General features: G+C 36.2%; 1 protein-coding gene across 2 annotated transcripts in view; it reads left to right on the top strand.

Moving 5' to 3' along the window:
- The window catches only part of OLA1 (Obg like ATPase 1), a 92,304-nt gene that overhangs the window by 20,031 nt on the left and 45,503 nt on the right, over positions 1 to 26,770 (top strand). For both annotated transcript variants that reach the window (XM_039699176.1, XM_039699185.1), the window contains one exon: positions 21,695 to 21,870. In XM_039699176.1, coding sequence (XP_039555110.1) covers positions 21,695 to 21,870 — 176 coding nt within the window. The remainder of the gene's footprint in view (positions 1 to 21,694; positions 21,871 to 26,770) is intronic.

Genomic DNA, 26,770 nt, shown 5'->3' on the forward strand with positions numbered 1-26,770 from the left:
AGATAAGAAATATTGATGTCATATTTTTAAATTCTTAGGGATAGTATGATGAAACTGCCATGCAGAAGAAAGAGTCTCATATGTTGTATGTGAGTTTAATCTATCCAAACTAGCAAACACTAAAATGTTTTAATCATAAGCAGATGATTATTTCATAGCTTAATTACAAGGCAGAATATAATTGTTTTGGTATTCTTACTGGGTTTTTGTCTTCTCAACTTACCTTCCAGTTTTTAAAAAATGTAACAAAATCAGCGAATACCGCTCTAGGTTATTTTATTTTAGTTCTCTTTTTTTAATCTGAATTCTCTGTGTTTATGGTGTCTTTTATTTTTCTTTGAAGTTCTTTGCACTTAAATGCAAATGTAAATGAAGTATGTTCCAACATTCTGTGCAGCATAGCTGCTTTAATGATTTTTTTAAAATAACTCTCTGTGCGTAAGAAAAACAAAACTGTTCATTGGACTGTGCAGTATTTAGGAAAAAAACACGTTTTTTCTGTAATGCCAGTCTTGGCCCAAAACTACATTAAGCAACAACTGAAATGCATCGCTTTCAGTTGGTTTTAAGACTTGAAAATACACTTCCAGACATTTCCTTTCAAGGGTACCACAACATTCAGCTATTGTTTGAGAGAGATATATAAAAGACAGCAAGAAAATACAATTTTTTTTGTCTTAGTGTTTTTAATTTATATATCTTAAGCTACTGTTTAAATATTGAGTGCTTTGTGCAATTAGAAAATGTTTTAAGTGTAGGCAGAGCTCAAGTCAGTGGGATACAGAACCTTACCTCAGTTTCTGTTTTTAGCAAAATAATGGATCATTTTCCCTGAGCCATGGTTCATCTTTGTAGTTAGTATGTTGAGCTTTAACTTGTAGAGATTGTTTAGTCATTATGATAAAACTTATTATAAAAATTTTGATAATGAAGAGTTAAAAAGCTCTTAGTGTTTTCTTTTTATAAGCCACCTGTTGCCTTAGATGCGTAAGTATATGAATTCGAACAAAGTGCTCATCACTTGTCAGCCATCAGTGGCAGCATAAAAATTACTTGTGGTGCTTGCTTTGCAAGAAGTTCTTTTGTGTTTGTGACATCAGCTTTGTTTTATACAATTAAAGTATTACACGCTAGAATAATCTAAATTGCAACCACTAAATGGTGATGTAGTTCTTTTTTCATAGAGCTGAATTTGTTTACTGGTTGTATACAGCTATTGACTACTGTTTAACATGACATGTCCCTTTTGCCTAGAACAATCTTTGGAAAAGGTGGTTTTTTGTGTCCTGTTCTTGTCTCCCACCCCCTCCATTCCTCCTCCCTTCACCATTATGGAGAGCTTTTCTTGTACTTTTTTTAACAAGTAGATAAAAATACATGTTAGGCTTCAGGGTTTCTTTTTTTTTCAACTAGCAAATTAATGGCACATGATGATATTGGAACAGAGAAACAAGCCTTGCAGTGTAGTGATCTGGACTGCAGGAGATGTTTTTTTCCATATGAGCACGTTTTGATATGAACAGAATAGTTTTTGTTTGCACAGTTTAAAATAAAACCCACAAGCAAACCACGTTTTTCTGTTTCTGACCCTACTGTACTAATGACTGTGCAGATACCTACTGAATAGCTTTCTCTGTTGGAAATCTCATCTGTGATGTTCTGTTCCTCTGTTATTGCTGTATTTTTTTTTTATTTACATGTCTTCCTATTTCACACTGAATAAGAAGAATTTGCATGTGACTTGGCCATGATTTCTTAAAGTTGTTCTCCTATTAAAACAGATATTCTGTGCTATAGAAATTTGTGAAAAATCTGCTGTCCCCTTCTCAAATGACATTGTATTGAATAAAATGTGGTTTTTGTGGACAATTCAATCAAGAGGGTGAAGTTAGTAGTGTTTTGTATGTTGTCTGAATATGCAATAGGCCCCATAACCTTAAGAAAGGCATAACATCTCTTCAGAATTTCTATGTACTGAAGTCAGGTGAGGCGTAGTTCCCATTTGAAGAAATGAGGCTCTAACTAAGCTACTTTATTGCTGATTTTTGTATTCAATTGCTTTGGTTTTGGAAGGAATATGACTACTGTGTAATTCCATATTTGTGTGCAGGACTTAGTGGGTCTACTGAATATGTGATAAAATCTCTATGGCTGCATACTAGTCCTGGAGCATTAAAGGTTCCCTTCAGCAGTCACTCCTCCTTGGGCCTGAAGCCCTGAGACAGGAGCATATAAATTCAACTTCACTGTTCTTGCTCACTGGTCTAGTAACTTGGTCTTCTGAGAAATAATCCAAGTTACAGGTTTAGATAGAAATAAAGTGAAAGGTGGCTTACAGTCAGATAACGACTACAGCACTTTTCCAACAATAATCCTGTGGGGATAGGATATGAAAAAAATGTAAATGCAAGCTAAAAACCAAGCAAAACAGTATTAAAAAATACAGCTGTCATTTAGCCCCATTCTCATACAGTGGCTTTGATAAGAATATTATTATTTTTAAACTGATAAGCCGTTAACAACATTCACTTTATTAAGATACTTCCATTTTATTATTCCAGCATAATTCCAAGCTGTTAACTGGCTAATTATTAATTCATGCTCTCATCCTTTCATAACTTTTCCTGTTGTCATTTTTCCTAAAATGTGTATGTAAGCAAGTAGGGAGAGAGAACAAAAGTGACCTTTTAAAGTGTTTCTGTATTTTTTCCAAGGGTGTAGTTCTTCTATTTAGTCATACTATGTGATTCAAGTTCCATGAATTGCAGTCAAGTTCTGCTCAGTGTGAATAAATATGGCTTGGTCTGAACCTTAACTAATCAGCATATATTTATAGAAAACAAAAATAAACATCTTGCTCTCTTGTGTATTGTTTACTTTTGCAGACTCACGTTAAGGTGACTGTGCATTTAGCATATGAGTTAATATACATTTAGCATATGAGTTAATTGATCATTTACAAATTTGCATTCTTCTTGTGAGGATGTAGATTGTTTACTTCTAGTTGATTTGTCCCACACCAAAATAAAATAACAAGACTTGTTTAAATTTAATTTTCCCTCTCTCTGTATGGATTCACTGTGAGTGATTTTGAGTATTAATGGATATAGTTGCACTTTTAAGTAAATAATTGAGAGGGGGGTAGTTGCATATATATTTTTTCCTTATGGAGAAGTGTTGCAGTTTTATTGCTGACTTGCTGTAGCCGTTGTTGGAGCTGGGAACTGCAGTGTGAATAGGCCTAGCAGAGCAAAGGTACTGCCAGCTCAATTGGCTACTCAGCTCTTCAGTTGTCTTGCTCACTGAACCTCAGCAGGGTTTCAGTTACTAAAAGAAGATAAAACCATTCCAAATTATTTGATAATTTGCTTTTAATGAAGCCCCCTATTTTAAAAAAAGTGTTAGTTGTTATTAAATTTTCATTTTCCTCCTATATGGTTAGTGTAATGTTGCCATGCTAAGGTATTTTGACTACCTCATTTGAGTATTGTTGTTGAATTATGTGATGAACTAAACACTTCTAAAAGTAATTTACATCATAATCCTGATTTTCCTAACCAGCCACCATTTTGGGCAAGAATTTTGCAGTTTTTCCTAGTCTTGCTGTAGGTGGAAAGGTGCAGCTTGCTGCTCAGTGAATTAAGGGAACCAGTGGAGTCCAGGAGAGCGGTGTATCCGAGTGGTGCATGGATGTGTCCAGCGTGCTTCCCACACTGGTGCCCCGTGGATGTGTGTGGATTCCCTGAGCAGGGGGATGAGCTGATGGCTACAGGCTCTTCCTTGCTATTGGCTGTCCTTGTGCTGTGAACCCCTGGGGCCGGATTTGGGAGAGGGGACCCGGCATTCCCAGGAAGTGATGCTGGAGGCAGGGCTGGCAGGCACTGCCTGCCTGGAAGGTGCCCTGCGCTGCCACTGCATGGACAGCTTGGAGCAGAACCCCAGCGTTTCCAGCTTGTGTGCTGTGGTCATAGGAGGAGTCCCTTCATCTGGTTCCCATAAGCAACATTCAAATTCCCTCCCTGCTGGAGAGAAATGCTGCTTTTGTCAGCTAAAACCAGCAAGTTAAGCTTTTCTCTCATCTCTTTCTGTTTGTGGATTTTTTTTTTCCAGAATGCCTCTGCATGTTTGCTGATTTGAGGTTTTTTTTTTTCCTTCCCACTTTTGTTTTCTTGCTGTGTAACAGCAGGGTGATGTTGTTTAACAGGATTTTGTACATCAGTGGTGCTATTTACTGGAATGTTGTTTATTGTATTAGAGCAGTGAAAATATGAGAAACAATAATTTGTTCACAGTCTCGGAGAACTGAAAGCTTTTTGACTGGAAAGATATCTCTGGGACCACTGCAGCTATAGGAGAATTGTTTTAAGTTGAAACCTTAAATTTGCTGAAATTTGATAAGTTAGTACAAAACAACTTCAAATCTCAGCCATAAAATCACTGTGAAGTTACTTTTTTTTTCTGTTTTAAACTTTGCCTTGGTGAATAAATAACATTGTTTCAGAGCATCTGTAATTATATGGAAGTGCATTAATTCTGCATTATACAAGCACTACATAGAAATACTTCCACGAAATAGGCTGAAATATTCAGCATCTTTAAGAAGAAAGAACCTTTTGGAAATCTTTGGTAAAGGAAAATACTACTTGTATCTAAATGCAGTTTGAATTTTTGGTGCAGTTTGAATTGATAAATCAGTATCATATGCCATCAGTTTTGATGTCTTGATGGAGTGAGTAGATGGGTAAGCTGGGCTTTGGGCTGGCTGTGGGGGGAGAAGGGCAGATGGAGCTGCACCGAGAGCAAGGCTGTGTTCCTGTGGAATGCAGACAGGGTCTAACTGCCTCTCCTAGGAGGAAGGGATATTGTAATATTATCAGCAATGTTGTATTGAAAATGGAAAACAAGTAACTGAAAGCAGATTGTAAAGAAACACATGATTTAAATGATTCGGAGAACATTTCTAATGTTAGTAATCAGCAAACCACAGAGAAATTTGCTTGTGATCAGAGTTCTGATTTTTCACCAAAATGGAAAGTCTAGTCAAGGGTAATCCATCTTTTGTTCACTTAACATGTTTTTTCTTAGCTATACTGCCTATCAATTCATTTAAAGAAAACTATTTTATATGCATATATACTATTAAATAAATGTCAGAATAGGAACTTAACGGCTTTATAATAAGCTTTTTGGAAGTTTCCTTCTTCTGAAGTAGCATGTCATAAAATTTAGAAAACTTTCATAGACAAAAACTGTTTGAAAAATAAGCATTTCGTTAATGTTGGCTAACTGAAAAACAAAATGCATCCTGTTTTCATAGCATTACAACAGCTCTGCTTTCTTCAAACTTTTTTTTGAGAAAAGTCTCTTGTTGATTTGTTGTGTATTTCTTCTAAACTTTTTGAAGTTTAAGCGTATTTTCAAAATATCTGAAGTAAGATTTTCCTGCTATATCAAAAAGAAATAGTAACACTTTCATTGTGTATTACGTGATATAGTTGAGTTTTTATTTTAATCCCTGATCTAATTTAGGTTAGAACATTACATTACGTAAAAAGTACATACAGTATTCTGTATCAAGGTTGTTACAAAAAGAAAAATTAAACAGTGAACTGTCTTTTTATAACAAACTCATTTGAAATCATAAAGTTACTTTAAAATAGGATGTAATCTTAAGGAATCTTCTTTTCTGTCAGATTCTCCTCCTCGAGCTGGCAGGGACATGAAGTCTGCTAGAACAGTTCTGGCCTCTGGCTTGCTCCTGTCAGCTCTGTCCTGTGGGCAAAGGCTGGGCAGGCTGTAACTTGGGTGAAACTGTGTGAAGGGATGGAGGGGCTTGGCTGGCTGGTCTGGGGGGCATCTACAGCAGTAGTGTTAGAGGCATTGATGTAAATGTTTGAATATTGCGTGTGCCTTTTGCACATCCTTTGGAATTTGGGGAGTTTTGTCATCTTTCATGTATTCTGAAGAAGTTTAAGTATTGTGGCTCAGCATCTTCTGAGAGTCTTACTAGTTTTAGGAACCCTAAAATAATTCTGGTTGTTTTTTGTTTTTGGTGTTGTTTTGTGTTTTTTTGTTTTTTTTTTTTTTTTTAATAATAATGACAGCCTCTTCAGGATAGATGTGGTCCAAGACAAATGCTACATGATAGCTTTTGGGGAAAAATTGTCAGGAACCTTCCTACAATAATTGGATGAAAGTTTTTTTTATAGATGTAAGGGCATCTGATGGGTGACAGATTGCTTCAGAGTCTTCAAAAATTGCCAAAGCATGATCGCCAGTATGATCCTATTCTTTTGAGGAGTTTCTTTGAGTGTTTTGAGATGGAGAGAATCTTTATTCTGTCTTAAGAATGATTTTTAGGTTAATTTTATCAGGAAAATAAGACTAGGGTCAAACCAAACCTTGAACAAATTATGTTTTGTCCTGGAATTAGCAGTCAGCATTGTCTATTTCAGTGTTTTCTGAAAGTGTCTCACTGCCCGTGAGTTTGACAGTTTGTATCACAGCCTATTGAAGAAGTTATGGTAGCAGTGATGTTTAAAAAGGCAGGGGTCAAGTGAAGAATAGTAACATTAGTATTTATTTTTCTTTCTAGAATGTTTGAATTTAAAATACTTTTTTTTTTTTATCAGAGAGGAAATGTTTCAAGATACATGTTTCCTCATGCTAAAAGGCCATTTGAGGTGGCCTGCTTGATACAGGCTTTCTTTGCTGTGTGATACAAATGTACATACTGATATTCATATGTAGAGAATTTGGGTGTACCTTTGTATAAGCACATCTGTTGGATTTCAAAATCTAAAGAAACCCTGCAAGGCTGTGCATAGAATTGCCAGCTTATAGTGCCTAGGAAACAAAGGCAATACTGCTGAGAAAGGCAGTCTGCCCTCTGTGTTGGCCATGTTTTTGCCTGTGCACTGCCCTGTGCCTGGATGTGAGCACAAAATTAGCTGTGGTTGTGTGCCAGACTTTATGGAAGGCCTGATTTTGTTTACTACTGACCAGCTACTGCTTTTTAGCTGTAATCCTTGTGTTCGCCCATCTAGTCATTATGAAACTCTGCAGAAAGGTAATACACCTGCATATGCACTGTGTTTGGAAAGCTTAGGAAACGTGGCAGGTGACACAAAATAATTCTTGTCATTGAAAAATTCTGTTGAGTGATAAAAATAGAACAGATAAGAATATATGGACGCTGTTAAATAATGGGAAAAATATAAGAGTGTGTTTTCATACTAAAGTGTTGCTCTCCACAGAGGCTGCTTGCTAAAGCTGATTGTGCACTCAGCTTTTACCTTGTAAGCATTTTTAGGTATTACATTTAATACAGACAGATATAAAATATAAGATATGATGTGAGAAGTAGAAGGTGAGTTTAAAAATAGCATGTAGAGGTAAAATGCTGTCATTGCTTTGAAGTGGTAATTTAATAACAAAGCAGAAAATAACTATCTAGCAAAGTCTGCTGCTGTACTGGCATTGCAAGCCAGTGTGTTCAGAAGAGCACAGAGGCTGTCTGGCAGCCATCCCCAAACTCCAGCCCAGGCTGCCTGTCATTGTCACAGCCTGAGGTAGCCTTTGCTGCTTGTCCCTAGCTGCAGTTCAGGTGCTGTGGTGGTGCCAAAATACTTCCATTGGCCATGAAAATAGTGAGACTGTATTATTTCTTCAACTCAGCATGCATGAGGATAATGTAGAGGTTGGCCATGTTTGTGGGTGGTGAGCTGTCCTTTGGGACACAGCGGTTTATGCGAATGGTCCTTGCCCTACATGAGCCATGTGGTGCAAGGGTAGTCCCTAAATGGCTTACCTAATCATGCAGAACCTGCACTGACGTTTTTAATTCATGAATTAAAAGTAGTTTAACTTCACATTCCCAAGCTGAAGTTTTCAGTGTTTTAAACCAAAAGGTTCATAACAAACTCTTCCTCATGCTACAGTATTTTATATAATCTTTGTCTTTTTCTAGCATTAAGAAAAGTGTTTCTGTAATGTTAATTAGCTAGTAACTGCTGTTTTCAGTGTGCTTTAATTACTGTATGTTGCTTGATTATATGTTATGAAATAAACTTAAGGTTATTCTAGATTGTTAAACGGTGAGCTAATATATAACTAGTGTGCTTAAGATGAGGTTTTTCAGATATAGTGGTGGGAATATTGGGAAGAGGAAAAGCTGGAAGTGCAGCTCTCATTCTTAGAGACATATGAAGACAACTGTAAGAATTGCCTGCTAGATTTTGAAATTAATATTTACGAGAAATATCTGGTAAAATACCATGAAAATACTTTAAAACATGTATAATCATAGAATAAATTGTAAAAATGTAACTCTGGGACGATTTGCATTTGTGTTACTAATAGGTATCCTTTGCTGGCAGTCTAACTGTACGATTCAAGGTACTTCTAATTTACTATTACTAAAGAATTTTTAAAAAATGCTCCTGTTTAAATTTCATTTAGCAATAGCTACACTGCAAAATTACATGTATATAGTTTTGTCTACACATGCAGGTTTTGTTGCAGTGACAGTTGTACTTTTTAATTAGTAAGGTATTCAGTTAACTTGATGGTCATGGGCAGTTTTATTTTCAATTTCAGCTGGACCAAATGCTCAATGAAGGGTTGTACATGGAGGGTATATTATGTTTGGTGAACAGACAAAAAGAAGTAAGCTAAGTATTATAGATAACTTAAAACATCTGATAACAAAGATATTTGATTGCCTTCCACATTGAAATAAAGAAGTTGGAAATTTTCTTGAGTAAAAATTATGAGTATTGTCAAACGTATCCTGTAACTGCTCTGTCTCTTTAAAAAGATATTTGCAGTAGTAACCGATCTAGCATTGAAAACCACTAAGAATTTTAATATTGTTCATATGTAATTGCTGTAATCTCTGGTCTTTGCAGGAGATGGTACTTAACATACTCAAGGTTTTTTCCCATGGTGTTTCTTTCTCAGATTGCTAGAAAAAGGTCTGTGTTTATTTCAGTCGTTTGTACATAGAAATAAACAGTTTACATTTTTAGTTGATGCATAACATTTTTATTTGCTTTACTCTATCTTAAATTCTAGCTTGATCCTTAGTTAAATTTTGTGGTAATGTTCAGATACTTCCCCTCAGATCTTCAAGTAGTACATGTAAGCAGCTGTGTAGCTCTGATCTTGGGCTGCTTTGCAAACAGTGAAAAATACATGAACATAAATCCTCTGTTGTGCCAGTTTATTCCCCCAAAGATTTTCCTCATAATTTCTTTTACAGTAATTTTTCAAAATTACTTCACCAATATTTTAACTCTCAGTAACCTACCACTCAGTAAATCATATATTCAAGACCTTTTAGTTTTATGGGTTATTTTTATACGTTCCTAATTTTTAAAGAGTTTTTCTTTGAAGTGGTGTAAGAGTATGGCTCAGGAGTGCCGATACCTAGGAGAATAAGGTCAGTGAAGGGGGAGGGGGTTGTTCTTTTCTCTGAAGGCTAATAAAATGTGGCATTTTAAGTGCTGTGGAGAGGGTCTCAATTGTGGCCACTCTCTCAGTTAAGTAACTACTTAGGGACTGAATGTGCATTTTTTTCATTCAAAGAAGTAAAACAATTAAGTGTTCCTTCCTCTACAAATGTTTCAAAATATAACATATATGTTAATTTCCCTTATTTCACTATTCTTCATGTATACTGGGGCCTCAGTGCAGGTGGGGGCCGTCTCTTGTTTCTTTTAAGTTTCATGCATTTTACTGCAGTTGTTAAATACCAGCATCTCACTGCCAAGTCACTAAATGGTGATTCTTTGAATTTTTTTTTAAGTAAACTTACTGCTCATTTTGTAAAAATCTGTTAGTGGCATTTTGACATATGAAAAGTTTGAAGTCTTCTGAATTCTTTAGTTGCCAGATAATGACATTAATAACATAGTAGTGTATAGCAGTGCATAGGTGAGATTTTAAAACATTTGAATTCAGCTTGTGTGTAATGTTGATAAATATGAGTAAATCAGCCTGGGGTTTTAGGTGAAAATATTTTTAAATTTAAAGCTCTTGTGCCCCGATGGGATTATTTCCGTTGACTGAAACATTCAGGAGAAGTGAAACGTTTCTTTAATGCCAAACAGAGGGAATTGAGCTAGGAAATGGGAACAGAAAAAGGAAAAAATCCCCAAATTTAAACATCCCTCTGATTATGATTATCATGAAACTGAGCTTTGCTTCAAGATTTTAGCCAATGCTGTGTTTTCATAATTTAATGGGTATTTATTTTCTGAGTAGTAAGTGATTTGTATTTCTTAGAAGATGCCTATAACGAACTGGGTCTATCAATAAGTAACTCATTTGCAGCATTATTGTACTCAATCACGAGAAGTTTAATTGCAGTTTGCTTCTATCATTTTCCTTGACAGCTGTTGAAAAAAAATAATGTGGTAGATTTGGATTTATACTGACTTCCAAGGAGGAGATATTTGTTCAAAAGCAGTCAGGGAGTGCAAAGATCCATGCCAATATTCAGAATTCGTATTTCCCTTGAATGGAAGGTTGTGATAAAATGGTACATGGTGTGTTTTCATTGCCTGTTGAAAGACTTTCATGCAGTTAAAATAAGCATTTTGATGGTGGTTGAATTAAGAGTTTTTGTCAGTCTCTTCTCATCATGGATGATTAGACTAAAACGTCTGCTTGTCTTGACTTGAGATCACCACAGCTTCAGATAACATGCTTTGTGATTGAAGGTCGAAATATTTTGAATTCTAATAGGCTGCCAGATGAATTGCTTGAAATAGACTGTAAAATTTCAAGGCTTCCTTTTCCATCTGCTGTGAAAAGAACCATTGGGAATGGTTGAGCTTGATGATCATAGAATTACGGGATGGTGATTCTAAAACCCTCAAAGGGAAGTTGCTATGGAGATCTAGTTCCAAACTGTGAAATGATTCACCTCTGAAAGGCTTCAGGGTCTGAGAAGCTGAACACATCATTGTTCAGGTGGTCATTGGTTAGGAAATTGCTGGTGCCTGTGTAATCAGCACTCCTGTGGTAGTTAACGATCTAAAAAGGTTTGTTCTGAATGATGTGGGACAACAGCAATGTGCATAAGATGGCTTCTCTCAATCATAGTTTGCTCAGCCTGGTGCTTGTAAAAATATAGTGAGCTAAATGGCAGGGAGACGAACTGCTTCATTGAGGAGGTCTTTTAAAAACAAAATTCTTTTCTGTGATGGATTTGACATCTAAAGTAAAAGAAGAACAACTGTTTCTGCTTAAAAGGCTGTGGTTAGATGCTGCAAAAATATCATATATTTATTTTGCAAGGAGCAGAACAGCAGGGCTGCATATTTGTATTTGCTCGCAGGCTAAAGGAGTAATACCATTGGAAATAAAGATTTCTACCCAGTCACACCTTGGGAACATAATGAAGTAGCCTTAATATATTCATATTACTCCTGTTCCATCCCTCCTCCCATGTATTAGGGCCTACAAGGCACTCTGCTCTGGCAGTCATGGAAAAAACACCCTGCATATCCAGGATTCAGGTTAATCAAAGCCTGTGTTTTCTTTCTCAGGTTCTAATTTATTTGTGTGTTTTGAGGATAGGAAAAGGCAATAACAGGCCGGTTTTTTGCATACATGCATAAAACAACACATTTTGTCAACTGCTGCTAAAATTTGCCGACAGATTCTTAGATTGCTTGAAAACTGCAACATACACACAAGTATTTAATGTACTTTTTCAAGGAAGCAAGAAGTCACTTGCACAGTACACAGGTAGCGAGGATACCTGCCTACCTAATTCAACATAAAACATTTTCTTGACCATGTGATGTTCAAGAAGTCCGAGTTATTATTCCTTGCATACTCAGTATCACCCTTTCTTATCACAATTTCTTAACACAGTCTCTTAATAGTTTCTAGTAAAGAAGATGCCAGTGGCTACTAGGTGGTGCCAGATAGTTACAGAACACAATTGATATGTTCCATAGTGTAGTTGCCATTTAAGTAAAATGTTGCTAGGGAAAAAAGTAAATGTCTTGAGGGCTAGGGATTACTTTACTGAAATAATGTACAAAATTAGTTCTTTCCTTCCCATGTGATGGGCCAGCCAATCTATAGCAAGCAATTTATTAATTTTTTGTTGGGATTTTTTTTTATAACTGTAAAGGAAGAGACTTAACATCCAAAATAAAATATTAGTATCAGGTCTTGTGTGGTCAGCTGTTACATGAAGATTTGAACATTGAACAGGAAATGTTGCACACCCTCTTTATCAAGTTTAGCATCTCTGATAAGATGCAAATTATATATTACCTTGTGTTTTTAGTATTTCAGATTCTGATCTAAAAAGATCACTTGATATTTCTTGTAATTGCAAGCCTGTACAGTGATGTGAGGTCCTAAGAACTGTGACATCTCTTAATTTATACAGAAGTAAACATGTGAAAAATAATAAGCTCTTAACCTAATGATGCAGCTAAAGCTAATGATATATTTTAAAATTATTGTTATTAATTTTTATTACCAGAAACCCATAGGCAGCACTCTTCTAAAATTGGTATTGATTTGCAAAGGATAAATCTGGATTAATAGTATTGCTTCTTTTGCATTTAATCTGTTTTACACTATGAATGTGGGTCAGAATGTCCAGAGGGAAGGCTTTATGATAAGGCACACTTTTTAAGGTAAATTTACTGAGACATGTTGCTTTTGTTTTTAAAGTTATTTTATTCACTTAGCAACACTGCACTTCATTATAAACTTATATAGGACATATGCATACTTATGGCACTGATAAAACAATATTTGCTGATCTAAATCTTTACCAACTCTCATTTTTGTTATACATCAGCTGGTCTTCCCTTAAGTATGTTTACTCCTCCACACGTCCCTTGTGCAACAAAACAGATCCTCAAAGGAGCAGCATTGAGATAATGGAAAATAAGGTTCTTTGTTAACATGTGATGGACTGAGTTTAGGACTCCTTGTGAGTACTCTTCTTCCAAATACTGTCTTGTTCTTCTGGTAAACAATGACTTCTCTGTAAACATAGCTTTCTTTTCCCTCACCAGTCAAATTCTATAATCCATTTTTATAGCGTTTTTGTAAGGCACTGCAAGGAGTTTTGACAGCTTTATAGGGCTGTTGTTCTTTCATAGCAAAAACATCATTTTAACTTTTGGAATACTTGGAATATTCTTGGATAACTAATTTCTTGTGCTGAAAACTTCTTACTGAGTTTTTTTTTTCCCTTGGTATTTATATATCTTAAGTTATTGCTTTAAATGCTTTTGAAGAGAAGTTGCTGTATTGAAACAATTTTGTACTCTTTGCTGTGGGTTTCAGGAAGATTGTAGTTTTGCATTCTGTGCTGAACTGAACTGCTCATTCTCTGTTCATTATTTTGGAAAGACCTTTCGGGTTGTGAAGAATGTGAAACAGGGAGCTGAGCTGTCTCTGCACAGCAATCAGAGTGGGCTCAGCAGAGTTTAGTGGCTTAGACTTTGTTTTAGCATTTGGAATTCAGAGTGTTTCAGTAGGAGTACAGTCATGGTAACCGCTAGGTAGTGGCATTTCAGACCCCATAAAAACTTCAGAGCTCAAGTGGGTTTTTTATATTACTGCATCTTCGACATAATCAATCTGTGACTCAGATAAATAGTCCATGAATAATTCAGATGTTTCCTATATGTCTGGTCATTTAAGGCTAGGTAAACTGCCCTGTGTGTTTCTGCTAATGGCTGCTAGTTGCTATTAATGATCTCTGTAGATATATTGTCTTAAAAACATAGTTACTGCTAGCAGTTATATTTTGTTATGGGGACCCTCAGAGATTCCAGATATAACTGGCACCATAGAGCTTGACACTGAGTATTCCTAAAGAGAAGCCCAGGATGACTGACCTTCAGATAAAAGGGGCAAAATGCAGCACAGAGGGTGTTTCTGGAAGCAGTATGAATGTACAGTTATACATATGGGCATATTTCTACTTTCCAAATGGTTTCTGCTTAGGAACCATATTTTTGTACAGTGTAGATTTCATCACACTGCAAATACATGAATTCTAGTCTACTACTTTTGAATAGGAGAATCTGAATGTGTGGTACACAGAGACATGTTAGAAGTCATCCAGTGGTGTTTGTGGCCAGACTTTGCTGTGTGCTGTATGCTTATGCAGGCAGTGCTGCTGCAGAACACTCACCAAGGAGGGGGTTCTGTAGAGACTCCCCCTTGTTCCTGTTTGCTTCTCTTCTAGTGTTTTAAACTCACAAAGGAAGGTTTTCAGTCATTAGAACAGAAAATCATATAAAATAGCACAAGGCTGAGCTCAGGATGACAAGAGCACTTGTCTCTGAAGCAAGCAGATGCATTCTTCAGGTATTTAGGTTTTTGACCAGGCTAAGTTCCTAATATACCCCTTCTTCCAGTTAACATAGTTGTGATTTGCAAAAATCTGAATAAAGAGACTAGTTTTTCCTAGGGAATTTTAAACAATTTATGTGACATGCTAGCCATCTCAAAAAGTTTTACATTGTGTGCTGCCCTTCCCAGGGTGTCTTCTGATAGTGACTCTGTGTGAATTACCAGGTAACGCGTTGCAAGAAAGGAAATTAAGGAGCATGGCCCATTTGTGTCCCAGCTGTTTGGTGGGAAGTGCAGTGATAGTATTTAAAATACATAATCAAGGGCAGTCAGAGCAAGGCCTTGGCACACAGGGACAAAGGGCTTGAAGATTTATTACTTCAGCTGTCAAATAATGTTCTTTACTCAGTATGACCAACTTGATGGCAAATCTCAGCAAGTGGTAGGTTTTGCCTGTGGCTGAGTGATGACTACAGCCCAGTGGTGCCAGGATGAAAGAGCAGTGGCAAGTAAATACGTTTTACATCTGAAATAAATCACAAATATTTGTCAGACACACTCAAGAGTAGGAACTCTGGAGCAGGATTTTACAGTGAAGCTCATTGGAGTGACTGTCTTGGTAACAACTTTTCTTTGACAAAACTGCCTCCACCAGGAACTGGATTGTGGTTTCTTCTGCCAACTCTCATGTCCTGAAGTGAATTGCTTTGCCTCAGTGTTTCCCAGGGAGATTTTAATTTTTATCTCTGACCTTGTTCAGTACTCGCTTTACGAGTACTTTTATGCAAATGTAAATTCTTTGTATGCTTAAGAAGTTGATACTACAGTCATTTAGAATCCTGTATTGCTTCTCCACGCTCTCATTGTGTGTCTGCTGGTGCAGAAATAGACGTGCCCTTTTTTGTCAAATACTCCCAATAGATTTGGTATTGAAAGGGCTGCCATTCAGCTGCTGTTTCAGACTTTTGGGGAGCGGTTTGCTCTCTCCTGACTGGTGTGATATTAGGGCTCAGCAGGGTAAATGTAGCTGCTTGTCTTTTATATAGGTAAGTAATGAATTAAGTCCTAACACTACACCAGTCAAGAAAGCCCAGAGCAGCTGCTTTTACCATCCTGTGTCTGTATAGCCATATGGTACACATAAACTGTAATGCTGTGTTCAAAGTCGTTAATGCTGCACCTAATATTCTGAACTGGTTTTTCTTGCTAAAAATCAGCTAAACTTGAGAATAAAAGCAAGTGTTTTCAATGGAGATGAAAACCTTTTCTTATATTTTTACGATGCAGGTAAGACAAAATAATTATTGCCAGAGTGACTGCTTGCATTTGAAATAAATTTATACATATTATTTTAAAAAAATCTAGTTAACTTTAAAATATGTAAGTTTTCTTGTCATTTAGGGTTCTGTGAAGCTGATCATCAAGAGGGTTGCAAATCATTGGCGGTTTCTATTTTCAGAGTTCCACATCCCAGAGTAATTTGCTTTAATTTCACCCAATTTAACCTATACTTCACACCATCACCATTCAGCTTTAATAGCTATGTTCTATGCATAAGAAAAGCAGATAAATGTCCACAATTAGACTGCAAGTGATTACAACTAGTTAGGGCTTTATGAAGACAAAACTTAAGGGGCTGTAGCACAAAACAAAGCCACAAAAGATGTCTAAAAAAATTCTTTCTTCAGAAGTCAAGGTTTACTACAACGTTTTTTTTAATGTTTTTTGTACTTGATTTTGCTTATGTTGAAGATGTAGGCAGGTGCATCTTCTTCAACTGAAAATTACTCTGCTTAAAGAATATTAGGTTTGTGTTACAGGTGATTAATTTCACTTGAAATTAGCTTGTAAGGGAAAACATGCTAAACCTACTTTATTTTTGGTTCTTTGTTAACATGTGCTTTGTTTAAGATGCTGTAAAATGTTGATTCTGATGGTATTGTTTTCTCCTTCTAATTATAAATATGCATAGTGAAATGTACTATCATCAAAGTTTAGTACATTCTGAAATGTTAAATATACCTGTACCTCAGTCAGAAATAGCAGTATCTTTTACTGTTTAAATCTTTGGAATACTGATGATAGCATGTCAAGCCAGTCTAAGTATAGATATTATTTATAATTTTTTTTGACACTTCTAATCTTGTTTTTTTTGTAGCTCAAAGAAATACCCTACTTCTAGCTTCCCACTGAAGTTACTGTATTTTAGTTTGTTTTGCTGTCTCCCCCATTCCCAGCAGTAAGTGGCCAGACAGATCTCACTGCTCGTTTGTGTCAGGGCTGATCCAGGGCTGTGCGCGCCGCGATGTGACGTGCCCGCCTGTGCCGAGCAGCTCCCTTTGATAGCAGTCATTGAACGTATGTGGGAGAGCAAGTACCAATTATTCTCTAGGTCTGGTTTGTGGTGCTGTTATTAAACATTCGCTTATGGTTTATTGACAAAAATGCTGGTCATTACCCTAAACACCAATGGGAGTTTCAGCTTGTGAAGCAGTTCAGATTCTGATGAAATTGTACATACCCCCCTTAATTGCAGCATAACATGTACCAATACACTGCTTACCTTTAGTAAATGAGTGCAGGATGCCAGAATGCCATTATGTGAAGCTTAGTGTTAGCCAAATGTTTGGTTACATTTTACTTTAAGGGTAAGGATAATTAGAGAAATGAAGCGACTGGTATATAAAAGAGAAATTAATCTTGAAGATAATAATTAATTTCCATAATTGCAATTAGGAGCAGAATAAGATAAGTTTAGAAGTAGTATTTTCATTTGGATTTTAGCATCTCAGTGGCAGCTTGGAGCAGCTAGAAACAATAAGGTTTAGGTTATAGGCAGCTTCTTCGTTTTTATGTCGAACTAGTTTTATATGCTATATCATAAAACTTTCAGTCCAATCAGCAACTACATTTAAATACTGCAAATTGTGGCAGCAAAACAATAATTCTGCTGATTAGCCCCTTTCCATTTCTTGTAAGTGAACTGTTTATGCTGTTGAGTACCTTTTGAAAAAAGAAAAAGCCAAAACAGCCTTGATTAGTCAAGGAGTAATTGGATGACTTGATTTTAGCAAGAGAATGAATTGGTTGATGATAGCCTGTAACTAAGTGTAGTGGTTCTGTTCAGATGAATACATAACATACAGTCATCAGATCTTGACAGGTATAACATAAGCAATGCAAAAATTTCTGGAGGCTGAGAGGTAAATTTTGTCAAAGGAATTTTGAAGCTGATTTTTGAAAGAAATGGGAAGAAATGTGCATGCCATTAGATGATACCATTTAAAAGTGACATTCGTTACGGCTGTCCTGTATACATATTTATGTGCTCTTATTTTTGCTTGTCAGGAACAAATCTAGACTGTGTGTCCTGCCTGCCATCAAGACCCTGCAAATTGACAGTTCCTGCACTTGCACAGGAAAAAAAGAGAGTCGAGTTGCACATCTTCTACATTCACTTGTTTTCTGCATTTTTTAAGCTAATAATTTGAAAGAAACATGCAGAACCAGCTATTGCTGCATCATATCTTTAACGCCACTTTAAAAATTATTTTTGGCCCACCACACTTGGATCCATACAACCCATATAAAGTGTCAGCTAAAGATAAACCCTTACCCAAAACTGAAGAATATTTCAAGTTCTAACCTAAGGGTGACAGAAGAGGGAGCTGGGTGTGGCAGTGGTAATTTCCAAGCTCGTTACTTCTAGTAATTTCAGTTTATATCATTGCTTTAGGGCTGTTAGCTGGCAAAAATGAATCCTGCTCCAGAGTTATGCTTTACCATCTTCCTGTCTAAATACTGGTCTTGTTTTAATAGCAGTATCTGGATACTGCTAAAACATTAAGGGAATTTACTACAGCAGATGTTTACTTGCAGTGAGCCTGATGGTTTTAGCTCTGTAATCTTTGTTGTTGTACACTAAAGGAAGTGACAGGGTTTTTTAAGGGTAGAGTGCAGATCCATCCGGATGTTATGGGAGATTATTTGAGAAAAGGCGCATATATATATACATATATATATATATATATATATATATATACATACATACATACATATATATATATATATACATATATATATATGTATGTATGTATATATATATGTGTGTGTATATATATAGGATACTTAAAAAACATGGTTTCCGGTCAAGTTCGTTTTTCTGATAAAATTATAGTTTACCTCTGCTAGGATATGCGAGAGAGATGCCAGAGAAGTTAAAATGATTTTTCTAAATAATTAAATTACTAATTAGAGTTTCTTGGTTGACCTTCCTGTTACTGCTGTGTGATTAGCTTGGCTGTTGACAAACACATGGTTCCTTGGGGAGATTGCTGAGTAAGTCTATTTTATGTATGTATTGCTATTTTTTTGCCCATGTAGCAAATGGATTCCTTTTTCCTCTTACAGTAGAACGCCATAGTAGAAAGAGGGCTGTTTTGGAGCACAGGCAGTATAACTCAAGGAAGCAGTCAAAAGGAATGTGGTGTGGTTTGGGGTAATGTTTGAGGAATGCTGAGTCTCCTTATATTTTAAAAGCAAATGCTTTGGTGAAGGCATGGCAGGTACAATGGATTTACATTCCATTCATTGGAGAAGGTCATTGTCCATGGGTCATACTGTCTTGAGAACACAGTGGTGTGACTAGTTTTGGAGATGTTAATTGTAAATATGCTTTTAAATTACTATTATTTTAAAATAAATAAAGTAGTTAGATCAATTTGTTGTTTGTTGAAATTCCAGGATAACATAACAACTTTTTTAAAGATAATTTTTTGAGTGAAACTTGGAAAAAATTAATTTCTTAATGAGAACTTAGAATGTTAGACCACAGAGCTCAGCTGCCTGTATCCTGCAGGTGAGCATGTGCTACAGAGGATATTGTGTGAACAAGTTGCTAACCTTGTAAACCTCCCTCCTGTTTACAGCAGTTGAGGCCTCATTATGTCAGTAAGAAGACAGACATGGTTTGTTTGAGGTTCACCAAATTTAAACACACCTCATCGTCAGTGTGGGCTTTACCTCTGACGTGTGGCCATGTTTGCAGTCTCTGCTGTTTTGTAACTATCCCATTCTAGTCCTTTGCTTCCTTACCTGGATGCCCTCTTAGTATAATTTTGGGGAACCTTTGCTCCCTCATTTTCCTACCAAGCTCTCCCAAGCTATATTCAGCTTGAGATCAAAATAAGACTACCAAATGTCTGTTTTTCCTTTCCCCCATTATTTTTCTCATAGATTCTGTTGTAATGAGAGAGCTGTATCAGACAAGCCAGTCTGAGGATTTGTCGGTGTTTGTTTTTCATTTTAATTCTTCAATGTCCATAAACTAGCTGATTTTGGGGTTTTGCCTGATACACTAGACAGTCTTACCTGTTCCTTCAGAAAAACATGCCAGATGGAGAAGGATGTGATAATATATTATTTATATGGTCATGGAGGCTTTTTTCTTGATACAAGGAAGAAAGTTAAACATTTAGTGAATGAATGCTATGTACCTGTAGAGAAGGCTGAGGCAAGTAGACTTTCTGTTGGTCTCTGTGTTGGCATCTTCCTACTTCTACCCTTTTTATTCAGTATTTTCCTTGTAAATTAGAACAGAGCAGTTAAACTGTTCTCTAGTATTTGCTCATCTGAACAGCCTGTATCTCATTCTGTGAGGTGTGCAAGTTAGAATTTATGGAAGACAAGGGCTATGATATCTCTTCCTTGATTGCCTGGCACTGGTATAGATTAGTGTGGAGTGTTTCCATTTAACAGAGCAGCCTGTTCTCCCATCGTGGCCAGCATCAGGATGTGTTGCTGAGGTAATTCTGCTTGTACCCAGGGAGTTCACTGATCAGCCTGGAGAGAAACAGTTACTGAGAGAGGAGAGGACTTCTGGTAACCACTATTTGAAAGACTGTTCATAAGTTTATGTAAAAATTATTTTGATATTTGTCTATGAACATCCTTTTAAACCTCTGTTCAATGTGCATTGATGTAAGAGCTTAGTTGATAAAAATCTTGTTTTTCAGTAAGTTAAAACAAAAAAATGAAGTTTAAGATGTTCATGATGACAAAGAACCCCCACAACTTTCTATGTATCAGTTAAGGAATTGTTTGGTGTTTACCCTGTTTCCTATATTTTTCAGTACAAGAAATGTCTTGGATTTTTTTCCTTTGTAAGAAATCAGTTGATTTTAATTTTGGTAATGTTCAAGTAACATTCTTTTCATGGTTGATTTCTCATGCATGTCTTCAATGTTACAGGTTAGGCATGCAAATACACTGAAAATTGATCCAGGGAGAAGTAGTAAACTCTTTTTATCTGTTAATGTTTTACTTTTAAAACATATATTGGTTTTTTGGAGGGAGCAGAATTTTTTTTAAGTGATGCTGCTTATCTGATGATTTCAATCCTAGTTGAATTATGTTGCCAGATTGTCATCAGAAGGGCATGAAGTCAGCACACATGCGTCAGTAATATCTGGTTGTTTTAACCTTATGTTTCCAGTTGGCAATTTGAAATTATGGCTTCAACTGCACTTTAAATATGTGATAATAGCATGTGTTTCTAATAAGGGCCAGCACCATTTTGTTCAGATACTGTGAATGGTTGTCACTCATATATGACAAATGCACCTTCATCTGCTTCTTTGATGGCCCCCTAAAAACCATACCCTCAAATCAGGCCGATGAAATTAGCTGCTGTGTAAATTGTGTGTCTGAGTGGTTCATTATCTAATCACCGTCAGAACCACAGTGATAAAGTAGATTGAAACAGGGACGAGGTCTGCCAGATGATTTCAGGCCTTTTTTTCTAAGCCCTGTTTCCCTTGGAAACACTAAGAGTCATTCAGAACTTCAGAATTCTTTGTCTAGAACTTCTTCATTTCTTAATACATAAAATTGGGCAGCCAGTGAGGTTTGCCAAGTTGATTTGAAAGGTTTTCTCTCCATCATTCTTGTAATCATTACTGTGTGTATTGAAGTGTTCCACGATGTTTGGTTTAGCTACCATGTTTGCTACTTCTGGGTTAGATATTGTTAAACACACCAGCTATTTTCAGGAAATTGCTCCAGCCTATTCCTTTGTAGGAGAAACTCTTAAATTCTCCAAGTCCTGTCCTGAAATGGCAAAGTGCTATGCTTTGAATATACAGAGAGGGAGCTTTGGGTCCTGGAGTTGATATGTAAGTTAACATACTAAACCAGTATGATATAAACCATTGCACAGGACGATTGCACATGGCAGGACAACCATGTGGCTTTTCAATTTCAAACTTTCTTGACTCATTAAAGTATGTTCTAGATATATATTTCTTGTCTTTTTAACTTAATAGGTGATTTAAATGTTCTTTTGTTTCAGGAGCATTTGAAGATGATGACATCACTCATGTTGAAGGAAGTGTAGATCCTGTTCGTGACATTGAAATTATACATGAAGAACTTAGACTTAAGGATGAGGAGCTGATCATGCAGAGCATAGATAAGCTTGAAAAAGTAGCTGTAAGAGGAGGAGACAAGAAATTAAAACCTGAATATGTAAGTACATGACCTATAAAAGTAAATCATTAAGTCTTCTCAGCATTGAATTGAAATATTTGTATTGTTGGGTTTTCTTATTGATTCCACTTGTGTAATACAAAACACTATTACTACTTTTATATGTATTTAAAAGTAATTATTATGAGTTGAAAAAAATACCAGACTGACTGGCTGTGCTGTCACTGTAAGATTTTATAGATATAGCTAATTGTAACTTTTAAAATTCAGCTGTTATTTTCTTGCTGACACAGCTTTGTATGAGAATTGCCAATTCTTTGTCAAACTTGCATCAATGTCTAAGTTGTAATTCAGAGTTACTTCTGACTTTTTCCTGCTGTTAAGTTCTACTATGATGCTGATATTAGTATTCCTGTAGCCTGCAAGTGAATGTATTTTTTTGGTGTGATTGCACTTTGTGTCTTTTAGTGCATGTTAAATGAAGACTGGTAGTTGAAATTAATTTTAGAATGTTGTTGTGGAAAGCTGCTTAAATGAGCTCAATTACCACAGGGTAGTAGTGGTATTTCTTTATAAATTAGTAATGTATAATAATTATCAACTTCCAAGTATATTTTTTGCAAATTGTTGTTTTACTGCCTCTTGTCTTTTGAGTCCCCTATACTTTGCCAGTAGTCATTAATTTTTCTTTGTCATTAATATTCTATAAATATTTCAGGTGGTATATAAAATGCATTCGCTAATTATTACAGCAGTTTATCAGTGTGGAAATAGATTATTTATGTCTAGCAAGTAAGTACTAAATACATACTGTTTCTCAGATGGATTTTTTGATAGCAAGTAGTAAGAAAAATATTGTTATATTGGTGCTGGCAGGTTAATTTGTCAATATCGAAGTGCAGTGAAATTTTTTGATCCTGCCTAGTGTCTGGAGACAGATAGGAGCTGAAAGTGAACATCCCCCTCCAAAATACTCAGCTCCATGATGCAGTGTTTAAAAGCACTTCTGTGGTAGCTTCTGTTGGTGAAGAACTAATCTTCATCTGGCATGAAAACTGTTTTATTTCTTGATTTGTCTAGGCCAGAAAAAAATAGCTATTGTTGGAAGATTTAAAGGATTTATATAAGCCCAGAGAGAAAGAGAACCTTCATTTAAGAACCTTCATTTCAGGTCTTGTTTGTCATGTGAACCTGGCCCTGAGTACATGTGGGCAGCGATTTTTATCTTTCACAAAAGGTTTCACATGCTTAGACGAATAGTGCAGTTTATGCCTGCAGTTTCAAATAGCATCCATGCAGTATTTCACCTTTTAATTCATGTTGAAGAAAGGGGCAAGCAAAAATCCTGTCCATAGCAAATTCAAAGTTCATCCTAAAGCTAAATTTCACATTGGTATGACAGAATGAAAATGAGGAGTGCTGTGATGCTGTTCTGCCCCAGCCTGGAGCTCTTCTCACTCACTTTGTTGTGCGGCTGTCTCTGGAAACAGCTTTGCTCAGCTCCTTGTGATGGAACATTCTGTCTAGTTTTTGAGTGTACCTCTGTGGATGCTTTGAGGGTTTTATATCACAATATACATTCTTCGTGTGCGAAGGAAGAAGTTGGCACTTTTGTGATTACAAAGAATCATAACTGAACTGTGTTTTAAATAGAATTTGTAATAGTGACCATGTAACTTAATGGGTGGTAGGTACAGTAATGATTGTATGGCAAGAGTTGCTCTTAGTAATTTTTTAACCACAGGAAGTTGGTATGTCTTTGAAAACAGAAAATGTCACATTATTCTCAAATTAAAGGAGACACTAAATAAAAACCTCAAATTTAGGAATGCAATTTGAATTAATTAAAGAAAAATTTTGAATCTTCATTATTATCTTTCTTTACCCAACTTCAGTTTCTCATCCATTTCTTTGCCTCTTCCTTCAGTGTCCTTACTATTACTTCTTCTGTAGTTCACCTGTCAAAATGACTTTGTCACCTTTTATTTGTAATATACACTTCCTGTCATTTGTTGTGTTTTCTTAATCCTGTTTTTATGAACACAAGCACAGAAAAGATCAGGTTCTTGATGTCATGTTGCTCTGCCAGTTCTGTTCCCAATAGTAGCTGTCACACATGACCAGTCTCAGCTGAGTTTGTCAACAACAATAGGGGTTTCAAAGGCATGAAATTCCTTTGTTTCCTGGGAAGGGGTGGCTGAACAGAGTGGGGAGGCACAAATTAATGCTTCCCTTGAGACAAAGGCTGCACGTAGGAACTATAGTCACTAGGGAATCTCTTCAAGGAAGTGTGGGGCATAATGCCTGTGAATCTTGCTGATCTTGGACCTTCTTGCCTCTCTTCCCTATGACTTGTATGATTGAATTGTAATGTATATACACTGGACTTGGTAAAATGGACATTTTTCTTGGTGAAGGCCTGTGAAAGCTCCTTTCTTCTCCTGGTAAATCAATCTTTAGGTCCAGTTATGCAGCTTCTAGAAGCAGGTTTGTGTAGCTGTAAGACTGTAACAGCAGCTCTTGGGCATTTTCAGCCACTACTGGGCTTTAGATCCTCATCCACTGGGTTGGGAGGCAGTCCTGTACAGTTTGCCTTGCCTCTTCCTTTCATATTTGGTGTTGTACAAAAGGCCTGTGGTTATATTATATATAATACACTATAGTACAGTATAGCAGGATTGACTATGCAGTAAATTAAAGTCTAGGAGGGAAACCATGTGGTTCCTGTACAGTTTGCCTTGCCTCTTTTCCTTTCATATTTGGTGTTGCACAAAAGGCCTGTGGTTACATTATATATAATACACTATAGTACAATATAGCAGGATTGACTATGCAGTAAATTAAAGTCTAGGAGGGAAACCATGTGGGATTAGTGAAAAAAACAGTTAAAGGTTATTCCTCCTTCCTGAAGTGGTAGCCAAATGTTAGGAGTGTATTTGGTCTGTTTGATCAGCCTGCATTTCTCCAATCCATTGCATTCTGCATTTAGCTTGTCTGTCACAGAGAGAGTTCCCTGTCCAGCACAGTTAGTAATGTTTCCATGCAGCTTGCAGCTACTGTTCAAGGCTTGCTTTTTCCAGTGGGAAAAAACAAAACCAAAAAAACCACCAACCTATGATGAGACCTTCAGACTTTCAGTATGGCCTGAAATCAATACTTTTTTCCAAACAGATTGTCTTCAAAAAAATAGAGGATGGGACAGGACTGGGAGAGAACTTCTCAGGATTTGTGTTTTTTAATTATTTGCCAATATAATACACAGCCATTGCTAATATTCTGTCCTTAGCAATATTCTTCTTCTGTATTAGAGATGTGGAACAAAAAGCTCTTGTCTGTACACCTGAGTGTTCCCAGTCATTTTTCCTTTCTGGAAAACCAGGAGGTTATGAAGGAAAAAAGTTGGTATTCATAGATTGTTTTGGTTTTGTTTTTAAGCACTATGTTAAAATTCTAGTGTCTCTCTTTTTTATTGTTTTCTTTCCCCCGTTTCTTTGGGAGCAATTCAAGGTGAAGATGCTTGAGAATGTCTCAAGAATTTCAACTGGTTGAGAGTTATAGAAGTCATTTGTCTCATTATATAAATATGAATTGTCTGCTTTAGATTTGCTTTATTAATAAGCCACCACAATCGTAATTTGGTAATCTGAAATCTCCAAAAGGTTTAGGAGGAGAAGAATAAAAAATCGACAGTGTATGTCAGTCAGCAGTACTGAAATCTGAGATTTGAACTTGATTGCCTGCATTTTGCATGGTGTTAATTATAATTTTTCTTCTGTCTAAGCCCACATTGCCTAGAGGTGGTAAATCCACCTTTGTGCATTGACTTGGCTTGGCAGTTGAATAGTGTTAACTGTTTGTCCTGTCTCTCAGAGAATTGATTTCTCAATCCCCTGTCAGCAGAAATAAAATAGCTGGCTGTTGTTAAGGAGCTATCAATTAAATAATTTTCAAGTTCTACTATAAAAATCAGTGGCACAATGTGGTCCAAGATCACCAACATGTAATGTTGACATAAGCTTGGAATAGCTTCCTTTACACATTTATTGTCTGTTTTGCAAGTATTCCCACTGTCTTCTCAGAAATGACTGTCTGCTATTACTAAGGGTGCTAGTCTTTCAGACTTGATATACCTTTAGAATAAAAATACTCCTGTTATTTGCTTGTATTTAAACAGTGCAAATGTAATTTCAGAAAGCAATCAGAGTACTTTTGATTTTATATTTTAAATCTGTCTGGTGCTCATGTATGCAGAGTTATGAGATAGATATTGAGTTAAACTTTATTATTAGCTTATTATTGATCCGTCATTTTGGATAGCAGGGGATTTCAAGATAAAATTCAAATATGTATGAGTTTATAAATCAGGATGCACAAATGATAAAATTAATTTTGAAATATATTTTTAATTGGTGGGGTTTTTCAGTCCTGGAGACAAGTCTCTGAGTTAATACCAGTTAATACCATCTAATACAATGAGGTGAACATTATTTCAGGATTCTCTTCCAGTGTCCTTCCAACCTGATTCAGTTCTAGTCCTTAGAAATTGATACCTCTGCAAGAGATAACTATTCCTTGAGCCCTTTGTTGGTGCCCAAAATCTTGAATTCCAGCACAGAAGAATTCTTATGTTAACAGTATTGAGATCTACGTATCTGACCACAAGGGTATTGTTTATAGTAGAGTTGATGCAGGTTATTGGTATTAGTGATATGAAGACACAATCTTTAGGTCAGAATCAATGTGCACGGTGTTTGACCTTCCATTTTTCTGTTGAAAGGTGGCTTCTGAAATAGGTCAGGATCAGCATTCACTGGATTTGAACGTCCAGCCTTGGGTTGAGTGGGATGCTTTCACAAGTCTCCTTTGTGAAGTCTGTCATTTTAAAAATAAGATGAGTTTATCAAATCAAGCACATTTTTAGCAGGAAAAGCAATTGCAG

Source organism: Passer montanus, unplaced genomic scaffold (assembly GCF_014805655.1).
Source record: "Passer montanus isolate IOZ18808 unplaced genomic scaffold, ASM1480565v1 scaffold1, whole genome shotgun sequence".
In the NCBI taxonomy this organism is placed as follows: domain Eukaryota; kingdom Metazoa; phylum Chordata; class Aves; order Passeriformes; family Passeridae; genus Passer; species Passer montanus.